The following is a 16,946-nucleotide window of genomic DNA, read 5'->3' as shown; positions in this document are numbered from 1 at the left end:
CTCCACCTATTTAACCTTTTCTGACTGTCTAAGTCTCAATCAAACCCTGCTGACATCTAAATTGTTGTACCTTCTGGTGTCTTATATGTCTGGGCGCAAAGTTTCAATCGTCATCTTCCAATAGTACCAACTTCTGTTTGTCAAATGACTTTAGCATGTTCAAAGGTCACAGGGAACCTTGCAGGAGTAATATCAGACATAAATCTCATCTCTGGAAATTTTAGAACAGGTGAGAAAATACTTGGGGCGGAATTTTCTCAAAAATTGGCAGAGGGTCCGGCTCAGTCAGAAAACTGGCATGTGATAGGCCCCACAGGCCCTGCCCTTTGGCATTGTGTTTTCACCCCCATAAGGACCAGGGAGAAACAATCATTGATCTCCCTGTGGGACTCATGGAATACGAGCTCCCTCGGTAATGGGGCGGAGGCAGCCGCCGGGAGTGCGTTAAGGCAGCGATAAAAGCAGGCCCAACTCAGGGCCTGGTGAGATCTACCCTCCCAGCCCGGTCAGCACTGGGAGTGAGATGCTGCACTGAGCCTGTAATTGTAAATATGTAAATAAATTCACCATCGTTCACAACAGCAATCAGGAATGAAGACCCAGCCTGCTTCATCTGATCTACCAAGTGGAGCCCTAACCGTGATTAATTAACATCACACAGCTACTAATGTCTCCTGGTTTGTTCACCATTCCAAGCAGCCACAACTGTCCAAAGCATGTTGGGGTACTTTAAATATTGAAGAGAGGGAGTTTATACAGCCTGCAGAAGGTTGTGGATGCTTCATCGCTGAATATATTTAAGACTGGGATAGATAGATTCAGGAATCAGGGGATACGCGGTGAGTGGGCAGGAAAATGGAGTTGAAGCAGAAGATCATCCATGATTGGTTTGAATGGCATAGTAGATTAAGGGTCTGATAATCTACTCCTGCTAGTTCCTACACTCTTCCGTTCAAAGGGTAGCTGCACCCCCCAGATGGCATAGCCCAAACTCAGACAACATCCCATAGTTTACAAAAACTATTCCAAATGGATATCAGATGAAATTCAGAATTAACCAAATGTTATTGAAACACCAAATGTGGCAAACGCCCAATCTGGGGTCCATTGGTTACTGACGTACCTTATTCAGGTTCAAATGTTCATCCAGGTTGAATGTCTGGGACAGGTGTAGGACTTTCCATACAGACATGTTCTTCTGGCAGTGGCTGTGTACAGAAATGGAGTCATAGAGTTATAGAGGTCTACAGCACATCTGTGCTGGTCAAAAGCAACCACCTAACTGTTTAAATCCCATTTTCCAGTGCTTGGCCCAGTCTTGTATACCCTGGCATGTTATGAGGGTCTCTGCCTCCACCACCCTTTCAGGCAGTGAGTTCCAGACTCCCACCACCCTCTGGGGGGAAAGGTTTTTTCCTCACATCCCCATCAAACCTCCTGCCCCTTACCTTAAATCTCTGCCTCCTGGTCATTGATCCCTCCACCAAGGGGAAAGGTTTCTTCCTGTCTACTCTATCTATGCCCCTTATAATTTTATACATCTCATCATGTCCCCCTCCCCCCAGTCTCCTCTGCTCCAAGGAAAATAACTCCAGTCTATCGTATCTCTCTTCATAACTAACACTCTCCGGCCCAGGCAACATCCTGGTAAATCTCCTCTGCGCCCTTTCCAGTGCTCTCATACCCCTCCTATAATGTGGATTCCACAACTGCATACAATAATAACAATCTAATAATCTTCATTAGTATCACAAGTAGGCGTACATTAACGCTGCAATGAAGTTACTGTGAAAATCCCCTAGTTGCCACACTCCGGCACCTGTTCGGGTACACAGAGGGAGAATTCAGAATGTCCAATCCACCTAACAGCACGTCTTTTGGGACTTGTGGGAGGAAACCGGAGCACCCGGAAGAAACCCACGCAGACACGGGGAGAACGTGCAGACTCTGCACAGACAGTGACCCAAGCCGTTAATCGAACCCGGGTCCCTGGTGCTGTGAAGCAACAGTGCTAACCTTACTCTAGCTGTGGCCTACCCAATGTTTTATCAGTTCCAGCATAACCACTCTGCTCTTAAACTCGATGCCTCGGATAATAAAGGCAAGTTTACTATATGTTTCCTAATCATCTGCCCTACTACCTTAAGGGACGGGTGTACATGCACACCAAGATCCCTCTGATCCTCGGTGCATCCCAGGATCCTGCTGTTTACCATGTATACCCTTTGCCTTGTTTATCCTGCCCAAGTGCATCACCTCACATGTATCCGGATTGAATTCCATTTGCCACTGATTAGCCCATCTGACCAGCCCACCTATATCCTTCTGTAATCTAAGGCTATCCTCCTCACTATTACCATCTCAACAATTGTGCTCTGGTTTCCTCCCAAGGCAAACTTAATTTTCTCCATACAGAGAAAGCGAGCCATGTCCGATAGCCAGGTCTCTGACTTCAGGGGCTTTGGGTCCCTCCAAGCTAATAGTATCCGTCTCGGGCTACCAGGGAAGCAAAGGCCAGAACGTCTGCCTCTTTCTCCTCCTGGATTCCCGAATCTTCTGACATCCCGAAAATCGCCACCTCTGGACTCAGCACCACCCTTGTTTTTAACACCGTGGACATGACGTGCGCAAACCCCTGCCAAAATACCCGAAGCTTTGGACATGTCATAGTAGTACGGGCATGGAATGCCCTGCCTGCAACAGTAGTGGACTCACCAACACATAAACGCATTCAAATGGTCATTGGATAGGCATATGGACGATAAGGGAATAGCGTAGATGGGCTTTAGAGGGGTTTCACAGGTAGGCGCAACATTGAGGGTCAAAGGGCCTGTACTGCGCTGTAATGTTCTATGTTCTATGACCGCTCCAGTGCCGTCCTGGCCCTCTGTAGGTTGCCAGAATTAGTCGTCGGGTCAGCCCCTTCACGCCGTCGTAAAATGCGATGGCGTTTACGATGGCGCAGCCACTCAGCCTCGGGATTAGAGAATCTTGCCCCATCTGGTTTAGCTCACTGGGCTAAATCACTGGCTTTTAAAGCAGACCAAGCAGGCCACGGTTCGATTCCCGTACCAGCCTCCCCGAACAGGCGCCGGAATGTGGCGACTAGGGGCTTTTCACAGTAACTTCATTGAAGCCTACCCGTGACAATAAGCAATTTTCATTTCATTTTTCATCTAACTATAGCCAGCCTGATAGGGGACATTGACAGTAAGGGATCGTCTTCTCACTGTATATACTCAACTATCATCTCTAACTAAGGGCTTGAGGTACATAAGGAGGAGGTGTTAGTGATTCTGGAAAGTGATAAAATAGTGTTAAATAAGTGTTAAAATAGATAAGTCCCCTGGGCTGGATGGGATTTATCCTAGGATTCTATGGGAAGCTATGGGGGGAGATTGCTGAGCCTTTGGCTTTGATCTTTAAGTCATCTTTGTCTTCAGGAATAGTGCCAGAAGACTGGAGGATAGCAAATGTTGTCCCCTTGTTCATGAAGGGGAGTAGAGACAACCCCGGTAACTATAGACCAGTGAGCCTTACTTCTGTTGTGGGTAAAGTCTTGGAAAGGTTTATGAGAGATAGGATGTATAATCATCTGGAAAGGAATAATTTGATTAGAGGTAGTCAACATGGTTTTGTGGACTTCCGGTTGCGGCTATGACCAGCTAAGTCGCACGTTTGGCGGCTCCTGCTACAAAGGTGTTTTCGGGCCGATTGGAGGGCCCCAACGGCGCTGTAAGGACAAATCCCGGTGGGGGAAGGCTCCCTGAGGAGAACCAGACCAACTTTATGGTCGGTACCCGGAGTGGGGTGGTAAAAAAAGCAACAGCAGCTCCCCAAAAAAAGCGGGGGAAGAAGACCAAAATGGCGGCCGGTGGCGCACCCGAGGAATGGAGGAAATGGGCGGAGGAGCAGCAGGCCGCTCTCCTGCGCTTCTTTACGGAGCTGAAAATGGAGCTCTTGGAGTCAATGAATGCGACGACCACCAGGCTGATGGGAGCCCAGGCGACCCAAGAGGCGTCGATTCGGGAGCTGCAGCAGGAGATGACTGTGAGGGAGGAGGAGGCCACGGTCCTCGTGGGAAAGGTAGAGGTGCACGAGGCACTCCACCTGAAATGGCAGAGCCGTTTTGAGGAGCTGGATACCCGAATGAGGCGGAAGAACCTGAGGATCTTGGGCCTGGCAGAAGGCCTGGAGGGGTCAGACCTCCCGGGATACGTAGCAGAAATGCTGAGCTCCCTGATGGGGGCAGGGGCCGTCCCTTCGCCCCTGGAGCTGGAAGAGGCCTACAGGGTCATGGCTAGGAAGCCAAGAGCAAATGAGCCCCCGAGGGCGGTGCTGGTGCGGTTCCAGCGACTCAGCGATCATGAGAGAGTGCTGGAGTGGGCCAAGAGGGAAAGGAGCAGTAAGTGGGAGAATTCGACGGTGAGGGTCTACCAGGACTGGAGTGCGGAGGTGGCTAAGCGGCGGGCCCGGTACAACCGGACGAAGGCGGTGCTACATGCAAAAAGGATCAGGTTCGGAATGCTGCAGCCAGCGCGCTTGTGGGTCACCTACAGGAACCAACACCACTATTTTGAGTCCCCAGAGGAGGCGTGGGCCTTTGTACAGGAAGAGAAACTGGACTCGAATTAGACCCAGGGGGTACTTGACGGCCGTGTCCGCTCGGGTACTTTCAGCTGAACAAGCGGTTCGTTTTTTTTTTCGGCTGGGTCGGAACTGGGCAACTCTTATTGGAACGGTTTCCCTTTTTTTTTCTTCTTCTTTCCTTGTTTGGATCTTGAACTCTTGCTTTGGGTTTTTTTTTCTTCTGATGTTTTTTTTTTCCCCCTTTGCCAACTTCCCTTAGTTATTGTTATTGTGGTTATTCATGGTTATTTATGGTTATTTATACTGTTTGGTAGAGGGCGACTGTTAAGTACATTGTTATTTGTTATCTATTTGTTATTTATAATGTTAAGTTGGGGAGGCGGGACGGGGGGGAGAGCAGATCGGGGATATGGGCTCCTAGGGGGGGTTCTTTACAGGCATGGACGGGGACGGGGGTGGAACTGAAGATGGCGGGGTGGGGTGTGGCAGGGCGAAAGCGCGGGCTTTCCTCTGTTTTCCCGCGCGCAGGGCAGAGGAGGGGGGAGGGGAGGAGTGCGGGGCGTGGCTAGCAATGGCGACCTTTCCCGCGTTGGAGCGGGGCCAGGGAGGAGTGGCAAGGGGGGGGAGGCCCCCCCCCGAGCCGGGGGGAGTCGGAGTGTGGCAGGAGCAGCCGGGTCAGCGCAAACCAGCTGACTTACAGGGAGTACGATGGAGGGTACATCGCGGCTAGGAGGGGTCCTAGCCTGGGGGGGGGGGGGGGGGGGGGGGGTGAGGGGGTTAGGGAGGGACACCGGGTTGCTGCTGGAAAGACCAGAAACGGGAAGTGGAGGACTGGAGAGGTGGGGGGAGGGGGCCATCGCCATGGGGAGCGGATCAGAAGGGGAGGGTCGACCCGGGGCGAGCAGGGAACGGGACATGGCTAATCGGCAGGGGAAGGGGGCGGGTCGTTCCGCGACCCGGCTGATCACTTGGAACGTGAGGGGGCTGAATGGGCCGGTCAAGAGATCAAGGGTATTCTCACACCTGAAGGGACTGAAGGCTGATGTAGCAATGTTACAGGAGACCCATTTGAAGGTAGTGGACCAGGTTCGCCTGAGAAGGGGGTGGGTGGGACAGGTGTTCCACTCTGGATTGGACGCAAAGAACCGGGGGGTGGCGATTCTGGTGGGAAAGAGGGTGTCGTTCGCGGTGGAGGAGGTGGTGGCGGATAAGGAGGGTAGGTATGTGATGGTGAAGGGTAAGCTGCAGGGGGAGAAAGTGGTGATGGTCAACGTATATGCCCCGAACTGGGATGACGCGGGTTTTATGAGGCGCCTATTGGGCTTCATTCCGGGACTGGAGGCAGGGGGCTTGATCATGGGGGGGGACTTCAACACAGTGCTGGACCCCGGGCTAGACAGATCGAGCTCAAGGACCAATAGGAGGCCGGCAGCGGCAGAAGTGCTGAGGGGGTACATGGAGCAGATGGGAGGAGTAGACCCATGGAGGTTTGGTAGGCCGAGGGTGAGGGAGTATTCCTTTTTCTCCCACGTCCATAGAGTGTACTCCAGAATCGATTTCTTCGTGTTAAGCAGGGGGCTGATCCCGAGGGTACGGGAAGCTGAGTACTCGGCCATTGCGATCTCTGATCATGCACCACATTGGGTGGACGTGGAAATGGGGGAGGCGCGGGACCAGCGCCCGCTGTGGCGGCTGGATGTGGGGCTGTTAGCGGACGACGAGGTGTGTAAAAGGGTCCGGAAGAGCATTGAGAGCTATCTGGACTTGAATGACACGGGGGAGGTGCAGGTGGGGATGGTCTGGGAGGCCCTGAAGGCAGTGATCAGGGGAGAGCTGATCTCCATAAGGGCACACAGAGAAAGAAAGGAGAGGGAGAGGCTGGTGGGGGAGATATTGGAAGTGGATAGGAGATATGCGGAGGCACCAGAGGAGGGGCTGCTGGGAGAATGGCGCAGCCTGCAGGTCAAGTTCGACCTGCTGACCACCAGGAAGGCAGAGACGCCGTGGAGAAGGGCACAGGGCGCGGTCTATGAGTATGGGGAAAAGGCGAGCAGGATGCTGGCACACCAGCTTCGCAAACGAGATGTGGCTAGGGAGATTGGGGGAGTGAAGGAGAGGGGCGGGAAGGTAGTACAGAAGGGGCAAGAAGTGAACGGGGTCTTCAGGGATTTTTACAAGGAGTTGTATCGGTCTGAGCCGCCGACGAGGAGAGGGGGAATGGAGGACTTCCTAAACAAATTGAGGTTCCCAAGGGTCCAGGAGGGGCTGGTAGAAGGGCTGGGGGCGCCAATAGGGCTAGAGGAGCTAGTCAAGGGAATAGGTCAGATGCAAGCGGGGAAGGCGCCGGGGCCAGATGGGTTCCCGGTGGAATTCTACAAGAAAAATGTGGACTTGGTGGGACCGGTACTGGTACGAGCCTTTAATGAGGCGCGAGAGGGGGGGGTTCTGCCCCCGACAATGTCGCAGGCTCTGATCTCCCTGATACTGAAGCGGGATAAAGACCCCGTGCAGTGCGGGTCCTACAGGCCTATCTCGCTTCTGAACGTGGATGCCAAGTTGCTGGCAAAGATCCTGGCAGCTAGAATAGAGGATTGTGTGCCAGGGGTAATCCATGAGGACCAGACGGGGTTCGTGAAGGGGCGGCAGCTCAACACGAACGTGCGGAGATTGCTGAATGTAATTATGATGCCGGCAGTGGAGGGGGAGGCTGAGATAGTGGTAGCGCTGGACGCGGAGAAGGCATTCGATAGGGTGGAGTGGGAGTACCTGTGGGAGACGTTGGAACGGTTTGGGTTTGGGGAAGGGTTTATTAAGTGGGTGAAGTTGCTCTACTCGGCGCCGACGGCGAGTGTAGTGACAAACGGGAGGAGGTCGGAGTATTTCGGGCTCCACCGAGGGACCAGGCAGGGATGTCCCCTATCCCCCCTACTTTTCGCACTGGCGATCGAACCGTTGGAGATGGCACTGAGGGGTTCAGGGGGGTGGAGAGGACTGACTAGGGGAGGGGAGGAACATCGAGTATCGCTGTATGCGGATGATCTACTGCTGTACGTGGCAGACCCAGAGGGGGGAATGCCGGAGATAATGGAACTATTAGCAGAGTTTGGGGACTTTTCGGGGTACAAACTAAATTTGGGCAAAAGCGAGGTTTTTGTGATACACCCGGGGGACCAGGGAGAGGGTATTGGGAGACTCCCCTTCAAGCGAGCAGGAAAGAGCTTTAGGTACTTAGGGGTGCAGGTGGCAAGGAACTGGGGGACCCTCCATAAGTTGAACTTTTCCAGGCTGGTGGAACAGATGGAGGAGGAATTTAAGAGGTGGAACATGGTACCGTTGTCGCTGGCGGGGAGGGTGCAGTCAATCAAAATGACGGTCCTCCCAAGGTTCCTGTTTTTATTTCAGTGCTTGCCCATCTTCCTCCCTAGGGCCTTCTTCAAAAAGGTGACGAGCAGCATCATGAGCTACGTGTGGGCGCACGGCACCCCAAGGGTGAGGAGGGTCTTCTTGGAGCGGAGTAGGGACAGTGGAGGGCTGGCACTGCCCAATCTCTCGGGGTACTACTGGGCGGCAAATGTGTCAATGGTGCGCAAGTGGATGATGGAAGGGGAGGGGGCAGCTTGGAAACTAATGGAGAGGGCGTCCTGTGGCAACACAAGCCTGGGGGCCCTAGTAATGGCACCATGGCCGCTCCCCCCCACGAGGTACACCACGAGCCCGGTGGTGGCGGCCACCCTCAAGATATGGGGGCAGTGGAGGCGACACAGGGGGGAAATGGGAGGTCTGTTGGCAGCGCCAATAAGAGGGAACCATAGATTCATCCCGGGGAACATCGACGGGGGATTTCAGAGCTGGTACAGGGTGGGCATACGGCAGCTGAAGGACCTGTTTATAGAGGGGAGGTTTGCGAGCCTGGGAGGGCTGGAGGAGAAGTTTGAGCTCCCCCCGGGAAACATGTTCAGATATTTACAAGTGAAGGCATTTGCTAGGTGGCAGGTGGAGGGGTTCCCCCTGCTCCCCAGTAAGGGGGCGAGTGATAGGGTGCTCTCGGGGGTCTGGGTCGGAGGGGGGAAGATATCAGACATCTACAAGATAATGCAGGAGGCGGAAGAAGCATCAGGGGAGGAGCTGAAAGCCAAGTGGGAAGGGGAGCTGGGAGAGCAGATAGAAGACGGGACGTGGGCGGATGCACTGGAGAAGGTCAATTCTTCCTCCTCGTGTGCGAGACTGAGCCTCATTCAATTTAAGGTGCTGCATAGAGCTCACATGACGGGGACAAGGATGAGCCGGTTCTTTGGGGGTGAGGACAGGTGTGTCAGATGTCTGGGAAGCCCAGCGAACCATGTGCATATGTTCTGGGCATGTCCGGTGCTGGAAGGGTTCTGGAAGGGGGTGGCAAGGACGGTGTCGAAGGTGGTGGGGTCCAGGGTCAAACCAGGATGGGGGCTTGCGATCTTTGGGGTCGGGGTAGAACCGGGGGTACAGGAGGCTAGGGAGGCCGGAATATTGGCCTTTGCGTCCCTAGTGGCTCGACGAAGGATATTAATTCAATGGAAGGACGCGAGGCCTCCAAGCGTTGAAACTTGGATTAACGATATGGCTAGCTATATTCAGCTAGAAAGGATCAAATTTGCCCTGAGAAGGTCGGTACAGGGATTCTCCAGGCGGTGGCAACCTTTCCTTGACTTTTTAGATCAGAGATAGACGTTCGGGGTCGTGGCAGCAGCAACCCGGGGGGGGGGGGGGAGGGGAGGGAGGGAGGGGGGGGAGGGGAGGGAGGGAGGGGGGGGGAGGGGAGGGAGGGGAGGGAGGGGGGGGGCAGCAATGGTCGTGGGGGGACATGTACGACTGTAACGCGGGCAAGTCTGCTCGCTGCTCATGTCTGAAAATGTAGGCTGCCTTGTTTGTTAAGTTGTTGCTTGGGGGGGGGGGGGAGGACTGGTGCGCGCGAGAGGGCGGGCAAGGGAGGGATATTTGCCTAGAGGGATTGTGTTGTATATAATTTAAAAAATAGTAGGGGTAAATGTTTGTATGGAAAAACTCTTTCAATAAAAATTATTTTTAAAAAAAAACATGGTTTTGTGAAGGGTAGGTCACCTTATTGCGTTCTTTGAGAAGGTGACCAAACAGGTGGATGAGGGTAAAGCAGTTGATGTGGTGTATATGGATTTCAGTAAAGCGTTTGATAAGGTTCCCCACGGTAGGCTATTGCAGAAAATACGGAGGCATGGGATTCAGGGTGATTTAGCAGTTTGGATCTGAATTTGGCTAGCTGGAAGAAGACCAAGAGTGATGGTTGATGGGAAATGTTCAGCCTGGAGTTCAGTTACTAGTGGTGTACCACAAGGATCTGTTTTGGGGCCACTGCTGTTTGTCATTTTTATAAATGACCTGGAGGAGAGCGTAAAAGGATGGGTGAGTAAATTTGCAGATGACACTAAAGTCGGTGGAGTTGTGGACAGCGCAGAAGGATGTTACAAGTTACAGAGGGACATAGATAAGCTGCAGAGCTGGGCTGAGAGGTGGCAAATGGAATTTAATGCAGAGAAGTGTGAGGTGATTCATTTTGGAAGGAGTAACAGGAATCAGAGTACTGGGCTAATGGTAAGATTCTTGGTAGTGTGGATGAGCAGAGAGATCTCGGTGTCCATGTACATAGATCCCTGAAAGTTGCCACCCAGGTTGAGAGGGTTGTTAAGAAGGCGTACGGTGTGTTAGCTTTTATTGGTAGAGGAATTGAGTTTCAGAGCCATGAGGTCATGTTGCAGTTGTACATAACTCTGGTGCGGCCGCATTTGGAGTATTGCGTGCAGTTCTGGTCGCCACATTATAGGAAGGATGTGGAAGCATTGGAAAGGGTGCAGAGAAGATTTACCAGGATGTTGCCTGGTATGGACGGAAGATCTTATGAGGAAAGGCTGAGGGACTTGAGGCTGTTTTCGTTAGAGAGAAGAAGGTTAAGAGGTGACTTAATTGAGGCATACAAGATGATCAGAGGATTAGATAGGGTGGACAGTGAGAGCCTTTTTCCTGGATGGTGATGTCTAGCACGAGGGGACATAGCTTTAAATTGAGGGGAGATAGCTATAGGACAGATGTCAGAGGTAGATTCTTTACTCAGAGAGTAGTAAGGGCATGGAATGCCCTGCCTACAACAGTAGTGGACTCGCCAACACTAAACACATTCAAATGCTCATTGGATAGGCATATGGACGATAATGGAATAGTGTAGATGGGCTTTAGAGGGGTTTCACAGGTCGGCGCAACATCGAGGGCCAAAGGGCCTGTACTGCGCTGTAATGTTCTATGTTCTATGGTGTATGTATGTTTGACCAAATTCTTTCCTTAAATTTCTAAACCTTTGTCGGCTTCAGGCGCTAGTTCATATGCACCTAAGGTGGATTTTTTCACCTCCTCATCCATCCCAGATACCTCCTCTGATCGTGATGCAAACACTTCACTAGCCCTCCCTACCAGCTTTGTTTCAATCAGCAATACCTATATGTCCTGTGGCCATTTCATTTCTTTAGCTACCTTCTCAAATGAAATGAAAAAGGCTTCTACCTCCTTCTCATCAAACCTTGGCACTGCATGGACATATTTAAATAGATCCCCACGAAGCCTTCAACTAAGGCGCTCCTTCTCACTATCCTCATCACTATCCTCCAACTGTACGTTTCACTTCACATCCGCCAATTTTAACTGACTCATGTTTCATGACAATTTTCTGAAGTTCAAACGTTATCTCTTTATCTTTTTCCCTGATCTGTATCTCCCTTACTCTTTCTTTTTGATAGTCTTTAGATGGCAGAGAGATCAAAATTACATCTTCTTTGGCTAGCTTCAGCTCCAACACTAAAACAAAACCAAGAAACACAGACACACCCAAGTTTTACCTCAAAGAGAAACTAAAAAGCAGACCCAGAGCTCAGCTCTACCCACACTCTGACATCATTGCAGCTGAGCATTTCTTCAAGTGACATTCCCATGACAAACGATATTGTGAACAGTTATCAGGGACGCACCATGGGGATTGAGATTATCCTGCATTATTTATTGAGAATGTAGTCTCGAAGCATGTTAATGTTGGCGGCTGGATGAACAATATCTGGCGCATCTGCCGCTGACACTCTCGTCCCTGCCTTTATTATCTTCAGACTTGATTATTCTCCCAATCGCCTGACTGCCCTCTTATTTTCAACACTTCATAAACTCCAGCTCATCCAAAACTCTGCTGCCTCATATCCTATCTTGCAGCTGGTCCCATTGCCTCATCTCCCACGTGTTCACTGACGGACATTAGATCCCAGTCTATATCTCAATTTTAAAATTCATTATCAAATGGCTCTATATCCTTGTCCCTCAGTATCCCCACAACCCAGATCAGCTACTACCACCTTCCCGATTCCAGCAACTGTCCCCGGCCCCTGCAACCCGACTTACCTCTGTAATCTCCTCCAGCCCATACACCCTTCCCATATTTGTAACCTTCTCCAGCCACAACAGCCCTCTATCTCTCTAACTTCCTGCAGCCCCTGCTGCCCTCCCCATTTCTGTAACCTTCTCCAGCCACAATCGCCCCACGATAACTGTAACCGTCTCCAGCTTTTACAAAGCTCCCTATCACTATAACTTTCTCCAGTCCACACAAATATTGATTCCTCCAATTTTTGCCATCTTCCTGGAGAATCAATTTTGGAATGTGTACCAACATCAACATAATACCTGTTATCATGTCCCAAGTAGAAATAATGATCTTTGTTAGTGTCACAAGTGGGCTTACATTAACACTGCAATGAAGCTCCTGTGAATATCCTCTAGTTGCCACACTCCGGCGCTTGTTGAGGTAAACTGAGGGAGAATTCAGAATGTCCAATTCACCTAACAAGCATGTTTTTCTGGACTTGTGAGAGTCATCATACTGCTCTCCTTAAAACTTGTGAATTTGATGTGAAATCAAACAAAAATTAACATCACAATTCCGAACAGCTTTTTAGAATCATACTTGTGTATTTGAAACACAAGTCACATTTATCCATTTTCATTGCTGCAGAAACAAAATCATTAATTTTGATACATCAGCCGAAATTTTCATGTTTCTTTTTATTCGGAATTACTTGACAAACCTGAAGACCAGGGGTGTCCTTCTCAGGCTGTATGAGGCCCTGGTCAGACCCCATCTGGAGTATTGGGCCCCATGTCTAAGGAAGGATGTGCTGGGCCTCGGAAAGTATGAGGAACGGTTGAGGACTCTGGGTCTGTAGTTGTTGAAGGATGAGGGGGCATCTTTTTGAAAGTTACAGGATACTGCGAGGCCTGGATAGAGTGGCTGTAGGAACAACTAGAACCAGAGGACACAATCTCAGACTAAAGGGACAATCCTTTAAAAGAGATGAGTAGGAATTTCTTCAGCCAGAGGCTGGTGAATCTGTGGAACTGTTTGTGCAGAAGGCTGTGGAGGCCAAATCACTGAGTGTCTTTAACAATCATCTTTGTCAAAAGGAGGCTTACATTGCAGTGTTAATGTACTTGTGACAATAAAGATTATTACATTGCAATGAAGTTACTGTGAAAAGCTAGGGGCTAATTCCAGGGCCTGTTCGGGTACACAGAGGGAGAATTCAGAATGTCCAATTTACCGAACAGCACGTCTTTTGGGACTAGTGAGTGGAAACTGGAGCACCCGGAGGAAATCACGCGGACACGGGGAGAACTCCGTGTAGACTCCGCAAAGAGTGACCCAGTCAGGGATAGAACCTGGGACCCTGGCGCTGTGAAGCCACAATGCTAACTATTGTGCTACTTTGCAAGTCAGAGATAGGTAGGTTCTTGATTAATAGGGGGATCAGGGGTTATGGGGAGAAGACAACAGAATGGGGATGAGAAAAATATCAGCCATGATTAAATGGCAGAAAAGACTTGATGGGCCGAGTGGCCTAATTCTGCTCCTATCTCTTACAGTTACACACAGAAGACAGGTAAATTGCATTGATTTCCTTACATGCCTGATGTTTTGAATTGTTTTTGAAGTGTGCAGTGGCATATTTTCCTAAAACCTCAGCTTGCGTGAACCGATTTACCAATATTCGGAGCTACCATTAATCTGTGCAATTAGGGCAGCATGGTAGCACAGTGGTTAGCACAGTTTCACAGCGCCAGGGTCCCAGGTTCGATTCCCCGCTGGGTCGCTGTCTGTGCGGAGTTTGCACATTCTCCCCGTGTGTGCGTGGGTTTCCTCCAGATGCTCCGGTTTCCTCCCACAGCCCAAAGATGTGCAGGTTGGGTGGATTGGCCACAGCTAAATTGTCCTTAGTGTCCAAAAGGTCAGGCGGGGTTACGGGGTTAGGGTGGAGGCATGGGCTGAAGTAGGGTGCTTTTCTAAGGGCTGGTGCAGACACAATGGGCCGAATGGCCTCCTTCTGCACTGTAAATTATTTGTTGTGTGTAAATTCTGTGCAGTTTGGGACGGATTCTTTCAGCTCCTGGGTATCAGGCTGGCGGGGTGCACTTGCAGCGTGGGAATCAGAATGGCAGCATTCACACGCATCATCAGGGGCGGTAGCCCCGCCCCTTCACCGGTTTTGGGTCACGTGGCATCATCAGGAGGCGGGGCCAAGCCATATATGGGATGAGGACGTCATCAGTGAGGTTGGTGTCGTCATCAAGAGCCTGCGGTCATGAGGAGGCGGTCAAACCGGCACCAAGGGGTGTGGTCTGAGCTGTCATCAGAGATTCGAACTGACAACATCAGGGGGTGGGCTCTGTGCCCGAATAAGGGGTGTGGCCTGTGACGCAGAGAGGCTGTCGTCACAGGGAGTGGGGCCTGTGCCCTAATAAGGGGTGTGGCCTGTGCCGCGGGGAGGCTGTCATCAGAGGGGGTGGGGCCTGTGCCCCAATAAGGGGTGTGGCCTGTGACGCAGAGAGGCTGTCATCAGAGGGAGTGGGGCCTGTGCCCTAATAAGGGGTGTGGCCTGTGCCGCGGGGAGGCTGTCATCAGAGGGGGTGGGGCCTGTGCCCCAATAAGGGGTGTGGCCTGTGACGCAGAGAGGCTGTCATCAGAGGGGGTGGGGCCTATGCCCTAATAAGGGATGTGGTCTGTGCCGCGGGGAGGCTGTCATCAGAGGGGGTGGGGCCTGTGCCCTAATAAGGGGTGTGGTCTGAGATGCTGGGCTGGATTGTGTTGTCACAGGGGGTGGGACCTGTGCCCCAATAAGGGGTGTGGTCTGTGCCGCTGGGCTGGATTGTGTCATCAGAGGGGGTGGGCTCTAGGCCCGAATAAGGGGTGTTGTCTGTGTGGCGCTGGGCTGGATTGTGTCGTCACAAGTCCTGTGGCGTCGTCAGGCTGTGGGTTTGTGATGTCATCAGCTCCGCCAGGTTAAAGGCAGCGGCGGGTCATCGTTCCAGCAGAAGGTGGGGCCACTCGGGCATCAGCCAATGGGGCTTTGCCGTCCTCGGGGCAGGGCCTGGGAGACCAGCTGGCTTGTCAATGCTGGGTGAAAGATCAGCGGGCGGAGCCTGCCTCGGGTCAAAATGCGATGCACCCGCCTAATGCCCCCTCCGCAAAAGTCAAAGTGTGGAGGCCGGCGCAGAGGATGTCATCAGAGGGATAACCTAGACCCAGATGCCTGGGATAGACCCAGATGCCTGGGATAACCTAGACCCAGATGCCTGGGATAGACCCAGATGCCTGGGATAACCTAGACCCAGATGCCTGAGTGTGTGCATGGGGTGTGAGTGTGTGCATGGGAGTGTGAGTGTGTGCATGGGAGTGTGAGTGTGTGCATGGGAGTGTGAGTGTGTGCATGGGAGTGTGAGTGTGTGCATGGGGTGTGAGTGTGTGTATGGGGTGTGAGTGTGTGCATGGAGTGTGAGTGTTTGCATGGGGTGTGAGTGTTTGCATGGGGTGTGGGAGTTTGCATGCATGGTGTGTGCATGGGGTGTGGGAGTTTGCATGCATGGTGTGTGCATGGGGTGTGGGAGTTTGCATGCATGGTGTGTGCATGGGGTGTGGGTGTTTGCATGGGGTGTGAGTGTTTGCATGGGGTGTGGGTGTTTGCATGGGGTGTGAGTGTTTGCATGGGGTGTGAGTGTTTGCATGGGGTGTGAGTGTTTGCATGGGGTGTGAATGGGGTGTGAGTGTTTGCATGGGGTGTGCATGAGGTGTGAGTGTTTGCATGGGGTGTGAGTGTTTGCATGGGGCGTGAGTGTTTGCATGGGGCGTGACTGCTTACTGGGAGGGTATGGGTCAATTGATCCGGTGACCTTCATGACATCTAATCAGACTGGGATGACGTACTGTCAGGGCTGAATCGGACCAAGTTGTCAGCACTGTTGCTTCACAACGCCAAGGACCCAGGTTCGATTCCCGGCTTGGGTCACTGATTCCTCCCGCAAGTCTCGAAAGACAAACTGGATGGCGACTATGGGATTTTCAGGGACTTCAAGCCGACTTGTAATACTAATAAAGATTATTATTATTATTATTACTGTGCCACGTCTTTCATTTAATGGCAATCCTGTGATGGTTTTAGGCCATTTAATATTGATGATTACATTTGGGTAAATGCTAAACAAGGTTCTATTAACATTAAAACAAAACTGTCCAACTTTTAAATAATACCACCTTCAGTAATGAACACAGGTATTTCAAAGTTGGATAAACTTGACTGCAATTAGGTTTGTTTCTTCTAAATTATAAACACTGACACATTCGCTGAGCCCCCGTAAATATTGGCACACTCCTTGAATACCCCCGTAAACATTTAGACTCTCTGAACCCGCTGTAAACTCTGACACATTCCACACTGCAGGACTGAAGAAAACTTAGAAAAAAGTCCAGCACATGGCAAAAGCAGAAGCACAAAGGAAATCACGAAACAAAAAACGAGAAGATTCAAGAACCACGACCACAAGGTCCTATTTTTAAGGGAGTTCTCATCTCTGGTTTAAGCCCTCACTTGCGTCATTGGCTTCTAAATCTTACCTGGGACCTCCCGGTTTGTCTGTTACTTTGTGGATAACTTGTTAATCAAGCAATGGGCATCACATGAGATTAATTGGTGACTGTCAAAATTAACTTAGTGTTTGCGTGCGCTGTATCGGCAAAAATATTGGATGTTTTCTCACACTTTGCCATGTTTTATAGCCTGGCAGCAACCTAAAAAATTGAGTGCAGGTTCATCAAAGTTGACTATTCAGTTATGTTTGTTCATTGACAAACTTCCAAATTACAAACAATGACACACTCCCTGAACTGCCCCTGTAAACACTGACATACACATTGAGCCCCCAGGTAAATACTGAAACACTCCCTGAACCGACCCCTGCTGCAAACACTGACACCCTGATCCTCTGCATAA

At 51.1% G+C, this 16,946-nt stretch overlaps 1 protein-coding gene and 1 long non-coding RNA gene across 9 annotated transcripts in view; one reads left to right on the top strand and one right to left on the bottom strand.

Moving 5' to 3' along the window:
* The window catches only part of prom2 (prominin 2), a 185,348-nt gene that overhangs the window by 27,180 nt on the left and 141,222 nt on the right, over positions 1-16,946 (bottom strand). For all 7 annotated transcript variants that reach the window (XM_038821458.1, XM_038821457.1, XM_038821456.1 and 4 more), the window contains one exon: positions 1,124-1,208. In XM_038821458.1, coding sequence (XP_038677386.1) covers positions 1,124-1,208 — 85 coding nt within the window. The remainder of the gene's footprint in view (positions 1-1,123; positions 1,209-16,946) is intronic.
* Positions 15,450-16,070, top strand: LOC119979353. Of its 2 annotated transcripts, none has more exons than XR_005463706.1 (2): positions 15,450-15,490; positions 15,748-16,070. It is a non-coding gene; the product is annotated as an uncharacterized LOC119979353 (long non-coding RNA). The 2 variants fall into 2 exon arrangements; XR_005463705.1 differs by lacking the exon at positions 15,450-15,490 and adding an exon at positions 15,557-15,706.

This window comes from Scyliorhinus canicula, chromosome 16 (assembly GCF_902713615.1).
Source record: "Scyliorhinus canicula chromosome 16, sScyCan1.1, whole genome shotgun sequence".
NCBI lineage: Eukaryota > Metazoa > Chordata > Chondrichthyes > Carcharhiniformes > Scyliorhinidae > Scyliorhinus > Scyliorhinus canicula.
This window is presented reverse-complemented; position numbering and strand designations above follow the sequence as displayed.